Genomic DNA, 14,941 nt, shown 5'->3' with positions numbered 1-14,941 from the left:
CTGTTTTGTGTGTTTTTTTAATACAGTAATTTGTTTCATGTTTATACTCTATTTCTTGTCTTGTTTTATGGTCTTTAGTTTTTATGATTTTTTTTTTGTTTTTCTTTTTTTCTGGTAATTTTTTATTGGTATATTTTTTTGGTAATTTTTGCTGTTAAAGATTCTTCATTTTATTAAAAAGAAGTCCAACACAGAAGAAAGCAAGAATTTTTAATAGCTAAAATTTAAAAAAAAATAATCAAAACATTAATAATTTGTAGAGCAGAGCCTCCAAAACTTATGTCCTATATGAATAGACCAATGCGACCACTCAGAATATAATCCGACTAACTCGCGAATGGCCAACTTTACAGGAGAGCGATTTAAAGCTGAGATTTGCATTTGCTAATAAATCAATTAATTTAACTTCACTTTCCTAATATTGTACATCAAACGGAAGGATTCGATAATAGCTATCTTAATTCCATAAAACTTTCACAAAATAATGTGTATTTTAATAACTATTACAATATTTTCCGAGTTGTAACATATTTTTCCTGAGCTGTCATATCAAAAGCTCAGGATAAGACCCGAACAACTCGAGTTTCCCACGCTGCCAAGCGACCCGGCTGGTCACGCATCACTTGTCAAAATTGTTTCGATATCATTCCCCATACGCATCACTGTCCAGGTATTCTAATTTTGATAAGTAATTTTTTCAAGACATTTTAAAACTTTAAAACCCGAGCCAAAAAAATTATGTAAAACACCAAACTGGCATAAAATGCCAGTGCAATTATTCTCCACAAAAAAGCAATTTTTCAATATTTTTCTTTCCGTAAAACTTCTACAGCAGTTCTAGGACTCATAAATTATTTTTTCAATAAAAATTTTCCCATTTTTCTAGTCATTTTTATATAAATTTTGTGAAAATTGACAACAAATGCTAAAATGAATTTTTACAGATTTTCGTAGCAAAAAGGCAACTTCTATTGAATTTCCTTATACTATTTGTTTACATATTGAATTTTCTTTTTTCTAACAATTTGGCAAGAATCTTAGAACTCATATCTATATATTATCCTGTAAATTTTTAAAATTCTCATATATAGTTTAAAAAGAAAAGAAAAAGTAAAACAAAGCGAAAAGTGAATATTCACCTTTTTTTACATTACCTTTCTACATCAATTCTTGGTCTTATATTACTTAATTTTTAATATTTATTTTATTATTTTCACGTATTTTTCGAATCGTGACAAAACTCAAAAATATTAACATTTTTGAGGTTATATAGTATAAGCCATTCAAATGTCCATTTCGGATGCCAACTACGTATAAAAAGGTAGCATTTTACGCCAATTTGGTATTTTACGCCCATTTTTTAGTTTTTTTTTTTCAATTTTTAACATAATAAAAAAGTTATCAACTATTTTTTTCCACTAAACGAAAGCTAATTAAATTCTCTATACATTAGTGTTATCACTTGAAATTAAAGTAAAATGCCAATTTGGGTTTTAAAGTGTGAAAAAATCAATTAATTGCATTTTCGAATCGAACAAATGTGATATGAGAACAAAAGTTCGATTGGCATTGACAGGTTTCAAACGCAAGCGTGAAAATTCCACGACAATTACAGAATTTACCCTGTGGGAACTATAGTGATGGGAAAATGTCGATCAGTTGGTGTGTGTCTAGGATGGGGAACTGGAAGAGGAAGAAGTAGAAGAAGTGAAGTTTGGAATGGCGGCTAATTATCCGAAAGAAAATGTAGAAAACTTTCATGTGAAAATTGATTAATAAAAAGATATAATTATCGAACCAAGAGGTAGTGTTTCAGTGAAGTAGGATTCACAGGACGGATAACCACACCACCTGTAGGTCTTATATTATTTAGTTTTTATTATTTTCACTTTTTCACATATTTCTTATTATTATTTCTAACCAATTTTCAAGCAACAAAATTTCTTAAAAGTTAATAGGTTATGAGCTCTCGCGCCAAGGAGAAGTTTGATGCATAATATATTAGCATTTTATTGCTTTTATCCAGGTTTTGCAACACTTGCAATACTAGAGAACCTCAAAAAACTATCAAGATATCAGTAATATTTCATAAATAATTGCAATATTCGCAAAATTTATATTCTGGATTAAATCGTGAAATTTTCTTTGGTCTTTATAAAATATAAGCCATTCAAATGTCCATTACAGCTGTCAAACTCCATATAAAAATACTAGCATTTTACGCCTATTTCGTATTCAATATCCAATTTTTAGTTTTTGATCCATTTTTTTTTAATTTTATAGAAGTGTTATTAATTATTATTAACAATATTAGTTATTGACTAGTTATTACCAAATTGAAGACTATACATATTTGCAGCCAAATAATAGCTTATCTATTGTCGTGAAATCAGCCGGGATACTTTTGACAAGCAAAATGATGACGTCACACGGTCGAGTTATGCGGCTCTTATCCTGACTGAATTGAAAAATGAGTGAGATTTTGCTCTTTTAGAAAAAGCGCTATAACTTTGGAAATAATTTATATTCAGGTATAATATTCACAGGGAAGGTAGAGGGTGTCACGGAGTATCCGAAAAGCGAAAAAAACGAATTTTGCAAAAAATCGAGTTAGTCGCATTATATTCTGAGTGGTCGAATTGATAAAGCAAGAAAATTCTATATGAGCTCCCCGAGCACCCTGAGGAAAGTTTTAAGTCCGACCCGAAAGCTTTGGAAAGAGTACATTTTCTACGCTGCCCGAGTCACCGACGTTCACCAGTTCCCTATCATTTTTTTGTTTTTTTATTTGCTTAAAATTTTTTATCATAAAAGTGTAAAATTTTGAAGCTTATTTTAATTTCTTTTTCAAAGAACTTGTAAAACCGTCAAGCCTGAGAGTCTTCCACTAGCAAAAATTGCATTATCTTAAACGCGTATCACAAAAGGTACTTGAATATTTTTCCAAGAATTTTTGTATAACATTCTTTATATTCTTTATAAAATTCATTCATAGCGATGAGGTGATACCAAAAACCGAAAGTAGCAAATTTGATTAAAACCATAGAAGAATAATCACTTTACTCAATATTTGAAGGAATATTTATTTATGTATTTTACTAAGATCGGGAAAAAACGAATGGTTAAGCTTATGCCCTAGACACACTTACGACTTAAGCCGCGAGACGACTTAGTGGAAAATGATGGAAATGTAGTTTGACCATTATTTCTAATATAATTAGAAATAAGTCTCTCGGCTAATTCTCAGGTCGGTTAAGGCCTTTAGACCAGCTTGTAGTGAGTAACATCGTTAATGTGAGACAACTCGAGGGTTCATGTCAGTATAATAATTGCACTAAAAGAAAGTAATTTAAACTTAGATAGACGGATACTACCTTAGATACTACCTTCGGACGATTTATGCTTCGCACAAATAATTTTTTTCAATGTGTTATAAATCAATTTGGTCCATCACAAGATTTTATTTTATTTGCTAGTCCAATGCCTCAAATTTTCAGAAACAGCTATGGGTGAAATCCATAAGGAACATAGAGAAAAAATTTAATTGTCCGAAGTTTGAGTCGTCCGAAGGTAGCGCGCTTTCCCCTATTACCCAGAGCCTTTACAAATAAATATCTTTAATATGAAATGTTGCAACGTTTAAAAATCAAAATATAATTTAATTTTTGAGAACTGAAAAAGTATTAAAATAATTAGAATTTAAGTAAAAATCCGTGCAATAATATTTGTATTTTAGGGAAAGCCAACAGTTTTTTATTTATTCGAAGAACACATTTCCTTCCATTTTTTTAAATGTTATTCAATAAAAATAAATACAAAACCAACTGATATTACCGATATTACTAAATAATAAAAAGTGTAAAGTAATGGTTTTAAAAGGTCTTATATGGTTTGATATAAATACACTTCTTGTTGAAATACATTGGAAAATACTGACATTTCCCAGCGAGCACAGTTCGCTGAAAAAGGCAGTGTTTTCAGGATATTTTTTCTGAGTCGATCAGCAAAAATATGCTGATCGGTCAGCAGTTCTCGAACAAAAAGTTCTAACCAAATATGGAAATGTTACTGCCTCGCGAGTTTCGTTTTAAGGTTAGCTGAAAATAAATAAATATTTTCAGCTGAATTGAAATCGGTTAGCATTTGGTGCTCGCTAGGTGTACTTTAGTCAAGGATTTTACCTCTAAAATATGCTATATTTGATACAAAAGTAAAATTTTAACATTAACAACAGAGCACGAAAATTCTGTTTATTTGAAATAAACAGAACACTGTTTATTTCAAATACATTATTTATGTTTATATTGTGACAGTAGAAATATTTATTTCAAAATTTTAAACATTCACATTTAATGAAAAGTTTTCATTCTTGGAGTCTAATAAAAAATATATAAAATTAAAGTGATTTTATTTTGAAGTCAAAACGGGGTCATTTTGTATGGAGAGCTAGGTCATTTGATTCAAATATTTACTCAGAATTTTTCCAAATAAATATCAAGATATTAGATTAAAATAAAACATTTTCTCACTGTAGTACCTTGCATTGCATTATAACTTACTTGGCGAAACTTACTGTTTACAAGATCAATACTGCACTGCTTCAATTTTATTTCAAATTACCCAGAATATGATCAAATAGGTCCCGGTCAAAATCCCGAAAGCCAAAATCCCGAAAGCCAAAATTCCGAACGCCAAAATCCCGAATTATTAAAAGTGTCATAGCTACTCCCATGATTACACCCGCGTTTGCTGGAGGCAAAGGGAAATCTGTGTCTTGGGGGTCTTGGGAAATTATTCAAAACATTTTCCTCCATATAATTTCATCCCTTTCAGTATTTTGAAAATTCGGGATTTTGGCTGCCACCGGATCAAATAAGGTACTACAACTTTAAAAGTTAAATCATTCACATCTTGAAAACGAATGAATTACCACTGAGCTAAAAAATCTTTCGACCATCTAAATAAAGTTTATAAGTATTTCACTTCAGTAATAAGAAAAGTTTCTTTTTTTTTGCTGCGATCATCAGTAACGTGACCCACTCGTACTTGAACGGTTAAAGAAACAATTTCTGTATTTAATTTCGTGACTCAGATTAAAACTGACAATCTGTTGCAAAGTATCAAAAGACTTAGACTTATTAGCTAGATTTATTTAATATCGGCTTTTGAGAGGACACCGAAGACCAGAACTCGATACCTCAAACTTACCGTTTGGCCTCTTATTAGTACCAATGCAGCGCAGAGTTGGGTATTTAAAGATCATTTAAAAAAAACTTCAAATTTAATGAAATCGTCTCTGAAATAGACCCTTCAAAGTGATTTAACTTTGAAAATAATCTAAGCTTTTCGGTTACATAATGGATGAAAGATTTACCTAAATTACTTAAAGAAAATTTGGAAATAATAAAATAATTCTAGGAGAAATTGCAGAAACAAAAAAAACTGAAAAAACATAGTTTTTGTAATTAGTCAAAGACTAAAAGATTAGACTAAAAAGGGGGATTAAAGAAACAAAAAAAAAAACAATAGAGACAAAAATAGCCCAAAAATTTAAGTAATTTTTCTGACAATACCAATAAATAATATTTTTCGCTTTAATGAAAAATATTACGTATGAGTATTGTAGTTTTTATTGCCAAAAGGGTTTTGCTTAAAAAAAAAGGGAAGTAATAAAAAATAAATAAAATCAATTATGAATTTTAAAATTTAAAAATTTGCCATTTTTGAGCTTAAATATTTACTACATAGCAAATAGCAGAGACTTGCAAAAAATATTCTAGATTCCGTCAACCTTCTACTTTACAATTATGTACAACATAAGAAAAAAATAACTTTAGGTTAGTCAGGAAAAATTATTTTCTTTGTGGGACACCGGTATTCTAATCGTCCTTAAAGGGTTAACTTTGAGGTTGGTAACAAGTTGCAAAGGAGACTATAAATGGTTTTCTCTTTGAGTTGGAGTAATAAAATATCCTTCATGCTATCAATCTGATTTCAATTCATTTAAAGTTTTGCCTTACCTCACACTTAATCGATAAAATTCTCTATTCCATGACCAATTATATTCTCAATCCAAAGGACAAACAAAATTAATAATCGATTGGACACTTGTTGATTTTCACTGAATATCAAACTAAAAAAAATACTTGTTTACATTGAATATAATTTGTATATTCTTTCGCTCTTCTGCTCGCTTCTTCACATTGCTCAAATACAAAGGATACAATATAGAGCTATATTTCCTATCCTCTCACTTTCTTTCATGAAATATTATGAAGTTGAAAAGTGATCATAATAAAGTGGATTAAAAAATTGCCATTTTGCTATGAATATTTATGAAATTTGTTCGAAATTTATATTGTCGGTATTTTTTTTTAATTCCTTCTCAGAATTTTTTTTATCTGCAAAAACTATATCTTTCTTCTTTTATACTTACTTTTTTTAATTTCGTAAATGGAAGGAAGATAGTGATAAAAAAGATATTGTCACAAAAAAATTGTCTATACCAACACAAATACTTATTTTTTTCATTTATCACACTTTCTATGAAAATGTTTCAATTTACCTGCAATTATTTCTCACAATATTGCTTCACATTCTTTTATTTCACAAGAATTTTTCCGTTTACAAAATATGCAATTACAAATTATGTTTTTTTTTTCAAATTTGTTTCAGGCACTATTCTTGTAATTTCATTTTTTTTTTAATCGTGCGCATTGCCTATGAAACCAAAACAATTCAATTTTTTTGTTCATTACCTAGACAACAATTTGGAAAATGTGTGTCATCAACTAAAGGAAAATTTATTTCAATATTCAGCCTAAATTGATTTTAATTTTCACTAATCATTTTTTTCATTAGTTAAGTGATTTAGATAACGATTCATATGCTTGATAATTTCTTGTGGTAAACATTTTATCTATATTTTTCTTCTTATATTGTAAGCAAGATTGAGTTAAGAAAGTTTTGTATAGAGCAGTGCTTCTCAAACTTTAAGCTATATCTTTTTTTTATGAGTCACTTATGCAATCATTCTAAGTTTTTCGGCTAGATATGAATTAGAAAAATATAGCTTTTATCTTACAAAGTTTAAAAAGAGATTTGTGATTTGTTACATTTTGTTTCTTTATACAATTCCACGACCCGATTATTAACTTTTTGAAAGAGACTAGTATGATTTTTTCCAAAAGGAATATTATTGAGTTTAAGAAGAAAACTATTATCATTACGGTACATATTTTATCTAAAGGTTTAGTACAGCATACTATACATATGAAAGTTTATTTCAAATAATTTTTCAGCTTTGTAATAAGAAGAAAATTAACGGTTGAACTTTTAAGAATTTAGACTTGTTACTGCGTCGTATGTCTGTCTAGGTCTACTTAAGTAGTACAAAGTACGTACGCTACGTACCATCAAATTTGTGAGTTCAATTAAATAAAATTAATAGTGTTCAGTTTAATTTGAAATTTTTGCAAGTTTGAGTGGCCTTTTCGCAATTTTCGCAACAGAAGTTGGCTCCTGAACTTATATAATAAAAGGGAACGCAAATTTGTAATGCTTGAAGTTGCAAGGGTACACGATAAAAAATTTCGGCACATATTTATTCCAAAAATTAGCTCGTCCACGGACACCATAATTTTTGGTACAATCGTGTTCATTTTACGAGACTCAAAAAGATACCCAATATTAGTAACGAATTTGTTCCAAAATGTAGCTCGTCCACGGATACCGGAAATTTTTGGAATAAATTTGTACCTTCTAGGAGGAACAAAAATATACCCAATATTAGTAACGAATTTGTTCCAGACAATGGGAACAAAAAGATTCCCCATATGAGGAACAATTTCGTTCCGAAAATTACCTCGTCCACGGACACCAAAAATTTTTGGAACAAATATGTTACAAATGTAGGAATAATATTGTTATAGAGAAAATGTACCAATTTGTTCCTGACAGTGGGAACAAAACTGCAACAAATTCTATTCCAACTTTCAGGAACGAATTTACATAAAACGTAATCAACTCAAATTTGTAGACATTCCACCGTATCAAGACGGTTCCAAAAGAAAACTCTAAGAAAATTGTAACTATATTTCGTAACAAAACTGTAAAGAAAAGTTTTTGGAACAAACAAATATCTTATCTAGGTACAAAGCCCGTCTTGACGAAGACTATTCTAAGCCAACGGTAAATCACTGTTCAGCTGGAGTGGTAGCTTTGAGGGGTGCTATAACGACGACTAACCTCAAGTTACGATATCGCTATAGTTCCGTTAAATTGGATTGTGAGTGCTCGACGAGTTATTTCGAAGGCACAATCGAATCGGCTTCTCAGTCGGTCTTCATTAGCGAAGCGAGGAAGGCAAGGCATCAGATTCGTGAGACTGTCTAGGAATGGGCAATGGGGCTCAATTCCGGGAGGTTAGCGATGAAGGGTGCTCCAGTATATTCTGGTGTGGGATCTTTAGCATTTGTGCTCAGGGCCGTAGCTAGAGTTGAATTTAAGGTAGCGCATCAGTAGTTAAAGGTACGGCATTAATCAAATTTAGCAGTCAATAATTCTTCTTGTTTTAGTGATCAACATTTTAAAGGAGTCATTTGACACGCAAAAATAATTCACAAAATTGATATATTATTGGCTTTTGGAAAATTGAAGTTTGTCCAAGTTTGTCTCCTTTTCATTCTTTTGGGGACGAGAGTTCCCATGAGTTTTCCAATTTCCCAGAGGCGGAGAAAATTCTTTCTCTACAAAAGTATCATATTTGACAACCAAGACTTACAATAAAGTGAGTTTTACTGAAATTCGTGCGCTGGATATGTTGTGGTCCGGAAAGAGTTAAATAATTCAACTGGCCGAGTTGAGGAACCCTCCGACTAGAGAGTACTTTACCTTATATTGAGTATTTTATGTAAGAAATGTAAGAATCAAATTATTAATAACAATGCCAAAATGATGGATAAGTATTCTATTTTATTTTTTTTAAAGATGTTTATGAAAATATCTAAATTTTCCACAAAATTATCGTTTGATTTTCCATACGATTTTAACCAATTGCATTAAGCACTTCAATCGATAACTCTATTATATTAGATGTATCAGACCATTTAATAGGAGATTAATTTCTTCACAACCATATCATACTACGAACAGTTTACTTAGAACATTATCTTAGTTTCTGGTTTTCAAGGTAGGGCATTGGAAGTTTGCCCCTCAATGCCCCCCAGCGCTACGGCCCTTTTCGTGCTACACGATGACTTCAAGGGAGAGGTCAGTTACGAACTAAAAACGAAATTTATCTGGTCTAGCAAGATATTTTTCAAGAGCGATTAGTGCAGGAGCAGGATTCTAATGGGTGGTAGTGGATCAGTCAGGGTGCCTGATAAATTGGTGCAAACCACTGCGATTTACCTATCATACAAGGATATTACTGGTATCGAAATAAAGAGTAATGTGAATTGAAAAGGAAGTTGATAGTTTATATTGCACGTTTGTCCAGTTTTACATCAAATTTCTCTTGGTTCTTGCTTCATCTGCTTGTGTCTTGGTAATTTAACCTCCGTAAGTAAGTCTAGCATAATTAATGTCAACAGTCAACATCGCAATATGGCAACAACAAATGTAAAATGCAACCCAAAAACAAGTATTCCTTCGGAGGATTTCTTGATGCTAGACGTCTGTATGCAAACCTCTGTTTTGTTATCTTAACGCCGAAGATTTGTCGCAGCTTACAGGTGAGAAGACAAATACAACTTCAACATGAGATGAAGAGGAGGTAGTAAGAAAGAAGTTTATTTTAGCCTTAGGAATCAAAAGAGAGGAGACCTCTGTGATACTTAGATTTCGGTAGAGTCTGAAGATCTCCTAGTTAATCGTACCACTGAAGAGCCTTGAACAAATATGAGTTTTTCAGCCTTCCGCATAAAGTAACAGAATTTTTGTATACCAAGCTGTTTATAGCGAGTTCTTCAACTGAAGCTGTTGAACCCAAGTGAATTTGTCACTGTACTGAAAACACGACCAAGTGCATTAACTAACCGTATACACGATACGCCTTAATGCGTAGATTTCGCCCATAATATGTTATTGACGAAGATTCAGTGTAAAGCTCGCTACGTTCTCGGAATGTACATCAATACAAAAAGGAGACGTAACGGTCGTCACAGCGAGATCCAGGATTTTGTCATTTTGGACATCGTTTGTGTGGATCTCGCTTGGGGTACGAACCACGGTGGTTACGAAAGAGACATTTATCGATCTACCATCTTGGGGCTCCGTTGTTGAATTAACTTGATTGCACAAAATCAAACAGACCTCAAGATCGACATTTGACTGTTCCACGATGACCGGACTGGATGGGACTCACTGTGCACGACAGAACAAGTTCCCGTTGCGGTTACACAATAATTTATGGGCTAAGACGGGCGATCAAGACAGAACTTAGAGATTATAAGTCTGCTGCAGCTGCACTGTTTTCAAGCCTTCCTTCTTCAATTGGAAGATTTATTGACCTTTTCAAGTTTCAACAGGGCAAGTTGGGAAGGGAAGGCGGACCAAAAAAATAATTTCAGACTTCTCAGGGCAAAACATTGCTCCTGGTTGCAATGAAACTTTTAGTAAAATGTTAAAAATGCAGTTCCAACGAACAAATAACCATAGGAATCTCTCGATCCAATAAATAATGACACATAAGATACGGCAAAGAACCCTACCATGTCCATTGATTCCAATGAAATTTTTAAAGGTAACCGGGTCAAAAATAACCGGAAATCCGGCATTTTACTGTATTTAAAAGTTAGTACAAGTAGTTTTTATTGATTATCTTTTGGGACGTATGTTTTAAGAGTGAAAAATTTGGATTCCAAGAGGTAAGATTACTATATATTTGTAGTATAAGGCGCTATTTTAAGCTTCTTAAGAGTTTCCTTCTGATGTGACTCATAGGTTTGAGAAATACTGCTCTAATTTATAATGATTGAGATGAGGGAAGAGAGACTTTCTTGATGATATGCATTCAATGTGAAGTAAATAGATACGAAAAGATGTCCTCTAATAGATAAATTGTTAAATTTGTGGTATAGAAGATGATTAATTTAAATCATACCACTTGAAAGATATATTGGCTAAAATAGATTATGAATAGTGAAATTTACTTATCAATCACTCTATATTTTTTCTTTCTTTATTTATTTTTCTTTATTTTTGTTATAAAATGCAGAATATATTTTTTTTATTATCATTGCGGAGGTAAATATTAGGAAAATTGTGAATTTGATTAATTTCTTGCATCATGTAATTTTATGTTTCATTTCTCTTTTTTTCCTTTTTCTCTATAAAACTTTTTAGCATAATCTATTTGTTTTGCTTTTCTTTTATTTTCACCCAATAAATACAGAGAATTATTTTATTTTGTTTCTACTAACAAGTGATTGTAGCTGCATAAATTGTTTTCATTTCTCGCTCTCTTTCTGTCTCTGTACCAGGCAAAAAGTAAAAACAATGTGAGCAGGAAATGGCATGTGAAGTGAAAATATTTCCTGTTCTTTTTTTTCATAATTTTCCCATCAATATTAGACCGAAAACAAATAGGAAAAAAACACAAATATATCGCAATTATTTGGTGTGATAACATTTTTTTTTGACCATGATAATGCTCACAACTTTTGTACACTGGCTTTTATGCATATTGGCAACTTTCATCAGAGAAAAATAGTCACGGAAACATCAGAATGGGCAGTATTTTGGTCGAAATTAACTGCAAGACTTCAAATTTGGTCAGTAAAAATTGTTTTGACTAGTCAAATATCTAGTCTAGACTGATGAGTTACTTCTGCCAAATGAACAGTCGAAATTAAATTCAACCAGTAAAAAGAAAAATTTATTTTTTTCAGTAACAAAAACAAAATTAGTAATGCCTCCGGCGCATTTTAGTTCGGTCAAATTTCATGAAATAAAAATTCTTTTCCCTTTTTTCTCAAAATATTTAAATAAGTCTCTTCCACTCTTTTGGTCTCCAAATTGGACTAAACTAAATTTAATTTGGTATGATGTTCAAAAGAAGAAAAAGAGTGCTAATGGCTCGGGCACACCTTTTTTCATGAAGTCGAATTTCGGATCCCCTTCTTTCTCACATGTTTTGCACTCTCCTTCTTCTCTTAAACATCACTCCAAATTCAATTTAGCTTAATCGAATTTTGGTATGCGCAAGAATGAGATAGTCATATGCAAAACATGTGAGAAAGAAAGGGTTTCGAATTTCAACTTCATGAAATTTTCCTGATCTAAAAGGTGTGCCGGAGCCATTAGTAACGAAATTTGATCTCTTAGCTAACTAAATCTGACATTTTACTGAGCAAATGTGATTTTTATGACTCCGGCACACCTTTTAGATCAGAAAAATTTCATTAAGTCAAAATTCACATTCCGTTCTTTCTTAAAAGTTTTGCATATGTTTAGCTCTTTCGCACTCTTCCTCTTCTTCTTTTGAACATCATACCAATTTAAATTTAGGTCAGTCCAATTTTGAGAAAGAAAGATTGAGATAGACTTATGCAAAACATGTGAGAAAGAAAGGGACGCGAATTTTGATTTCATGAAATTATACCGAGCTAAAAGGTGTGCCAGAGGCATAACGGCTCTGGCACACCATTCAGTTCAGGAAAATTTCGTGTAGTCGAAATTCATATCCTTTTCTTTCATAAAAGTTTAACATATGTCTATCCCACTCTTTTGCATTCTTCTTCTTCTTTTGAACATCACACCAAATTAAGTCAGTCCAATTTTGAGAAAGAAAGAGTGAGATAGACTTATGCAAATCTTTTGAGAAAGAAAGGGACACGAATTTTGATTTCATGATACCGAGCTAAAAGGTGTACCGAATGCATTACTAATCAAATTAAATTTATTTACTAATGAAAATTTAATTTTTACTGGGTAAATTAGATTTATTTGCAGATCAAATTTGGTTTATATACCGATCAAAGTTTACTATTTTACTGACCAAATTATAAGTTACTTACTTTTTTACTCACCAAATATGACGTCTATTGACACAATTTTTATTTATTAATTTGTTTTTTACAAATCAAATTTGGGTTTTTTATTTACGATCTTTCACTTACCATTTTCGCCGAAATACTGACCAAAAATGCTTATATTGAAAAATTAACGAATATTTCACTTCAAAAAGAATCTTTCACTTTAAATTGAATAATTTTTATAGCCAATTGCACTTGCACTTTTTTTTTGTTTGCCTTAACATCCCTAAATTCTATAAAGTGAATGTAAAAAAGGAAGAAAAAAACATGTTAAACTTAAAAAAAAATCACTTACGCAGTCGCTTTGAGACAATATTTCACAGATGCGCGCATTTCTTAAGCGATAGTTCACCTCACATTTGGGATCTTTTGGTGACCTTCTCGTCTCTGTCCACTAACTGGCCAGCTAATCCAACTACCGAGCTAGTTTGACTGAACCTCCTTCAACTGTGGAGGTGAATTATATTAAAAGTTCTTGTTATAAGTTTGTCGAATCAGCCGCTATACTTGCTCGTGTAACGGCAGCTGGGGGCGGTGGAGCCGGAATCTGCGGTCGCTTGATTTTCTGTTGCTCCCCACGCGGCGACGGGGGCACAGCCATGATCTCAGAATCTGTTGGAGTAGATGGCTCTGGCTCAGGATCTGATGACTGTTGAGCCTTTGCCATTTGTCGTCCATTGCTGGAATCACCACCAACATCAATAATCGCCACTTGCTGCTTGTCCACATTGTAGATGTGCGTCCTCTCGAGGACAGTTGGCGTATTGGGATCTTTGTTGGTGTTACCTGAGCTCAGTCGAAAGCTCTGTGTCTTCTTCACATCACCCACACTGACCCCTCCGGAAGGAATCTGATTGACCTCCTGGAGGGAGCCCTTGTAGCTGATGGGTCGCATCAACGTAGCCGGTCTTTCGGGTATGGCAGGCTTCTCACTACTATTCACCCTAATCACAACATCATCCTCATCACTACTCTTACTCCTGCCCCCCGTCTCACCGCCACTACCATTCTTGGCCGGTGGAATTGATGTTCTGGGCAGAGCAACGGGCTTTTGCGGTGTCACTCCAGCCGCAGCTCCTGCCTTGGCACACTTATACGCCATCCGATTGAGTGTCTGACACTCGGCGGACATCACAGGTCGCGGTGGCTTTTCCGGCTTCGCGAGGTTCTCCACACTGCCTCGCTGTTGATTTTTCACCGCTGACGGTGGCGTTTGCGATGAACTCTCCTTCCGACTCCTTTGGTGATTGCTATTCTCACTAACTTTCTCTGTGCGCTGTCGATCACTGTTCTTCTCACCTAATGATAAGGATTAAACAACAGCAACAACAACAATAAAAACTAGACTTTCAACTCTGCGCTGTAATTCATGAGTTGCCTGACAAAACTGCTAATGTGACGAAAGAATTCCGTTCGCATTCACAGAATTCTGGTATAAATTAGGAGAATTTAGTACATTTTAATAAAAATCCATTCACATTCATAAAAATTCCATTCGGAACATAAGAATTCCATTAGCAATCACAAGCTTTCTGTTCGAAGTTAGAAGAATTCCTTTCACATTCACAAAAATTTTGTTATAAGTTAGAAGAATTTCGTTTAACATTCGGATAATTCTGCTCTAATCAGAAGAAATCCATATATACAGTTCGTTCAGAAGAAGTATTTATAAAAAAAAACAATTCGACGTCATAATACCGTTCGAATAAATAAAGTCTGTGCAGTCAAAATTCCATGGGAATAAATTAAAATGCTTTACAAAGTCAGAAGAATTCCGTTCGTATTCATAAAACTCTGTCATAAGTCAGAAGAAATCTGTTCATAAGGAAATCCGTTCTGTTCCGTTTTGAAGAAACATCTATAAAAAAGTCCATTTAAAATCAGAAGAATTTTGATCATGATTC

General features: G+C 32.7%; 1 protein-coding gene across 3 annotated transcripts in view; it reads right to left on the bottom strand.

Annotated features, from left to right (window-relative positions):
- Nucleotides 1-6,149: 6,149 nt before the first annotated feature.
- LOC129800024 (rho GTPase-activating protein 92B) overlaps nt 6,150-14,941 on the bottom strand; it is a 31,363-nt gene continuing 22,571 nt past the window's right edge. Inside the window, exons 7-9 of one of the 3 annotated variants that reach the window (XR_008751574.1) lie at nt 13,545-14,336; nt 13,020-13,484; nt 6,150-11,763 (exon numbers count right to left, since the gene is read on the bottom strand). Coding sequence is in view for 1 of the 3 variants with exons in the window: in XM_055844377.1 (XP_055700352.1) it covers nt 13,453-13,484; nt 13,545-14,336 (824 nt within the window). In the remaining 2 variants the exon portion in view is untranslated. Of the gene's footprint in view, nt 13,485-13,544; nt 14,337-14,941 lie in introns of all 3 variants that reach the window. The other 2 variants (XR_008751575.1, XM_055844377.1) reach the window with 2 other exon arrangements.

Source organism: Phlebotomus papatasi, chromosome 1 (genome assembly GCF_024763615.1).
Source record: "Phlebotomus papatasi isolate M1 chromosome 1, Ppap_2.1, whole genome shotgun sequence".
Taxonomy (NCBI): domain Eukaryota; kingdom Metazoa; phylum Arthropoda; class Insecta; order Diptera; family Psychodidae; genus Phlebotomus; species Phlebotomus papatasi.
This window is presented reverse-complemented; position numbering and strand designations above follow the sequence as displayed.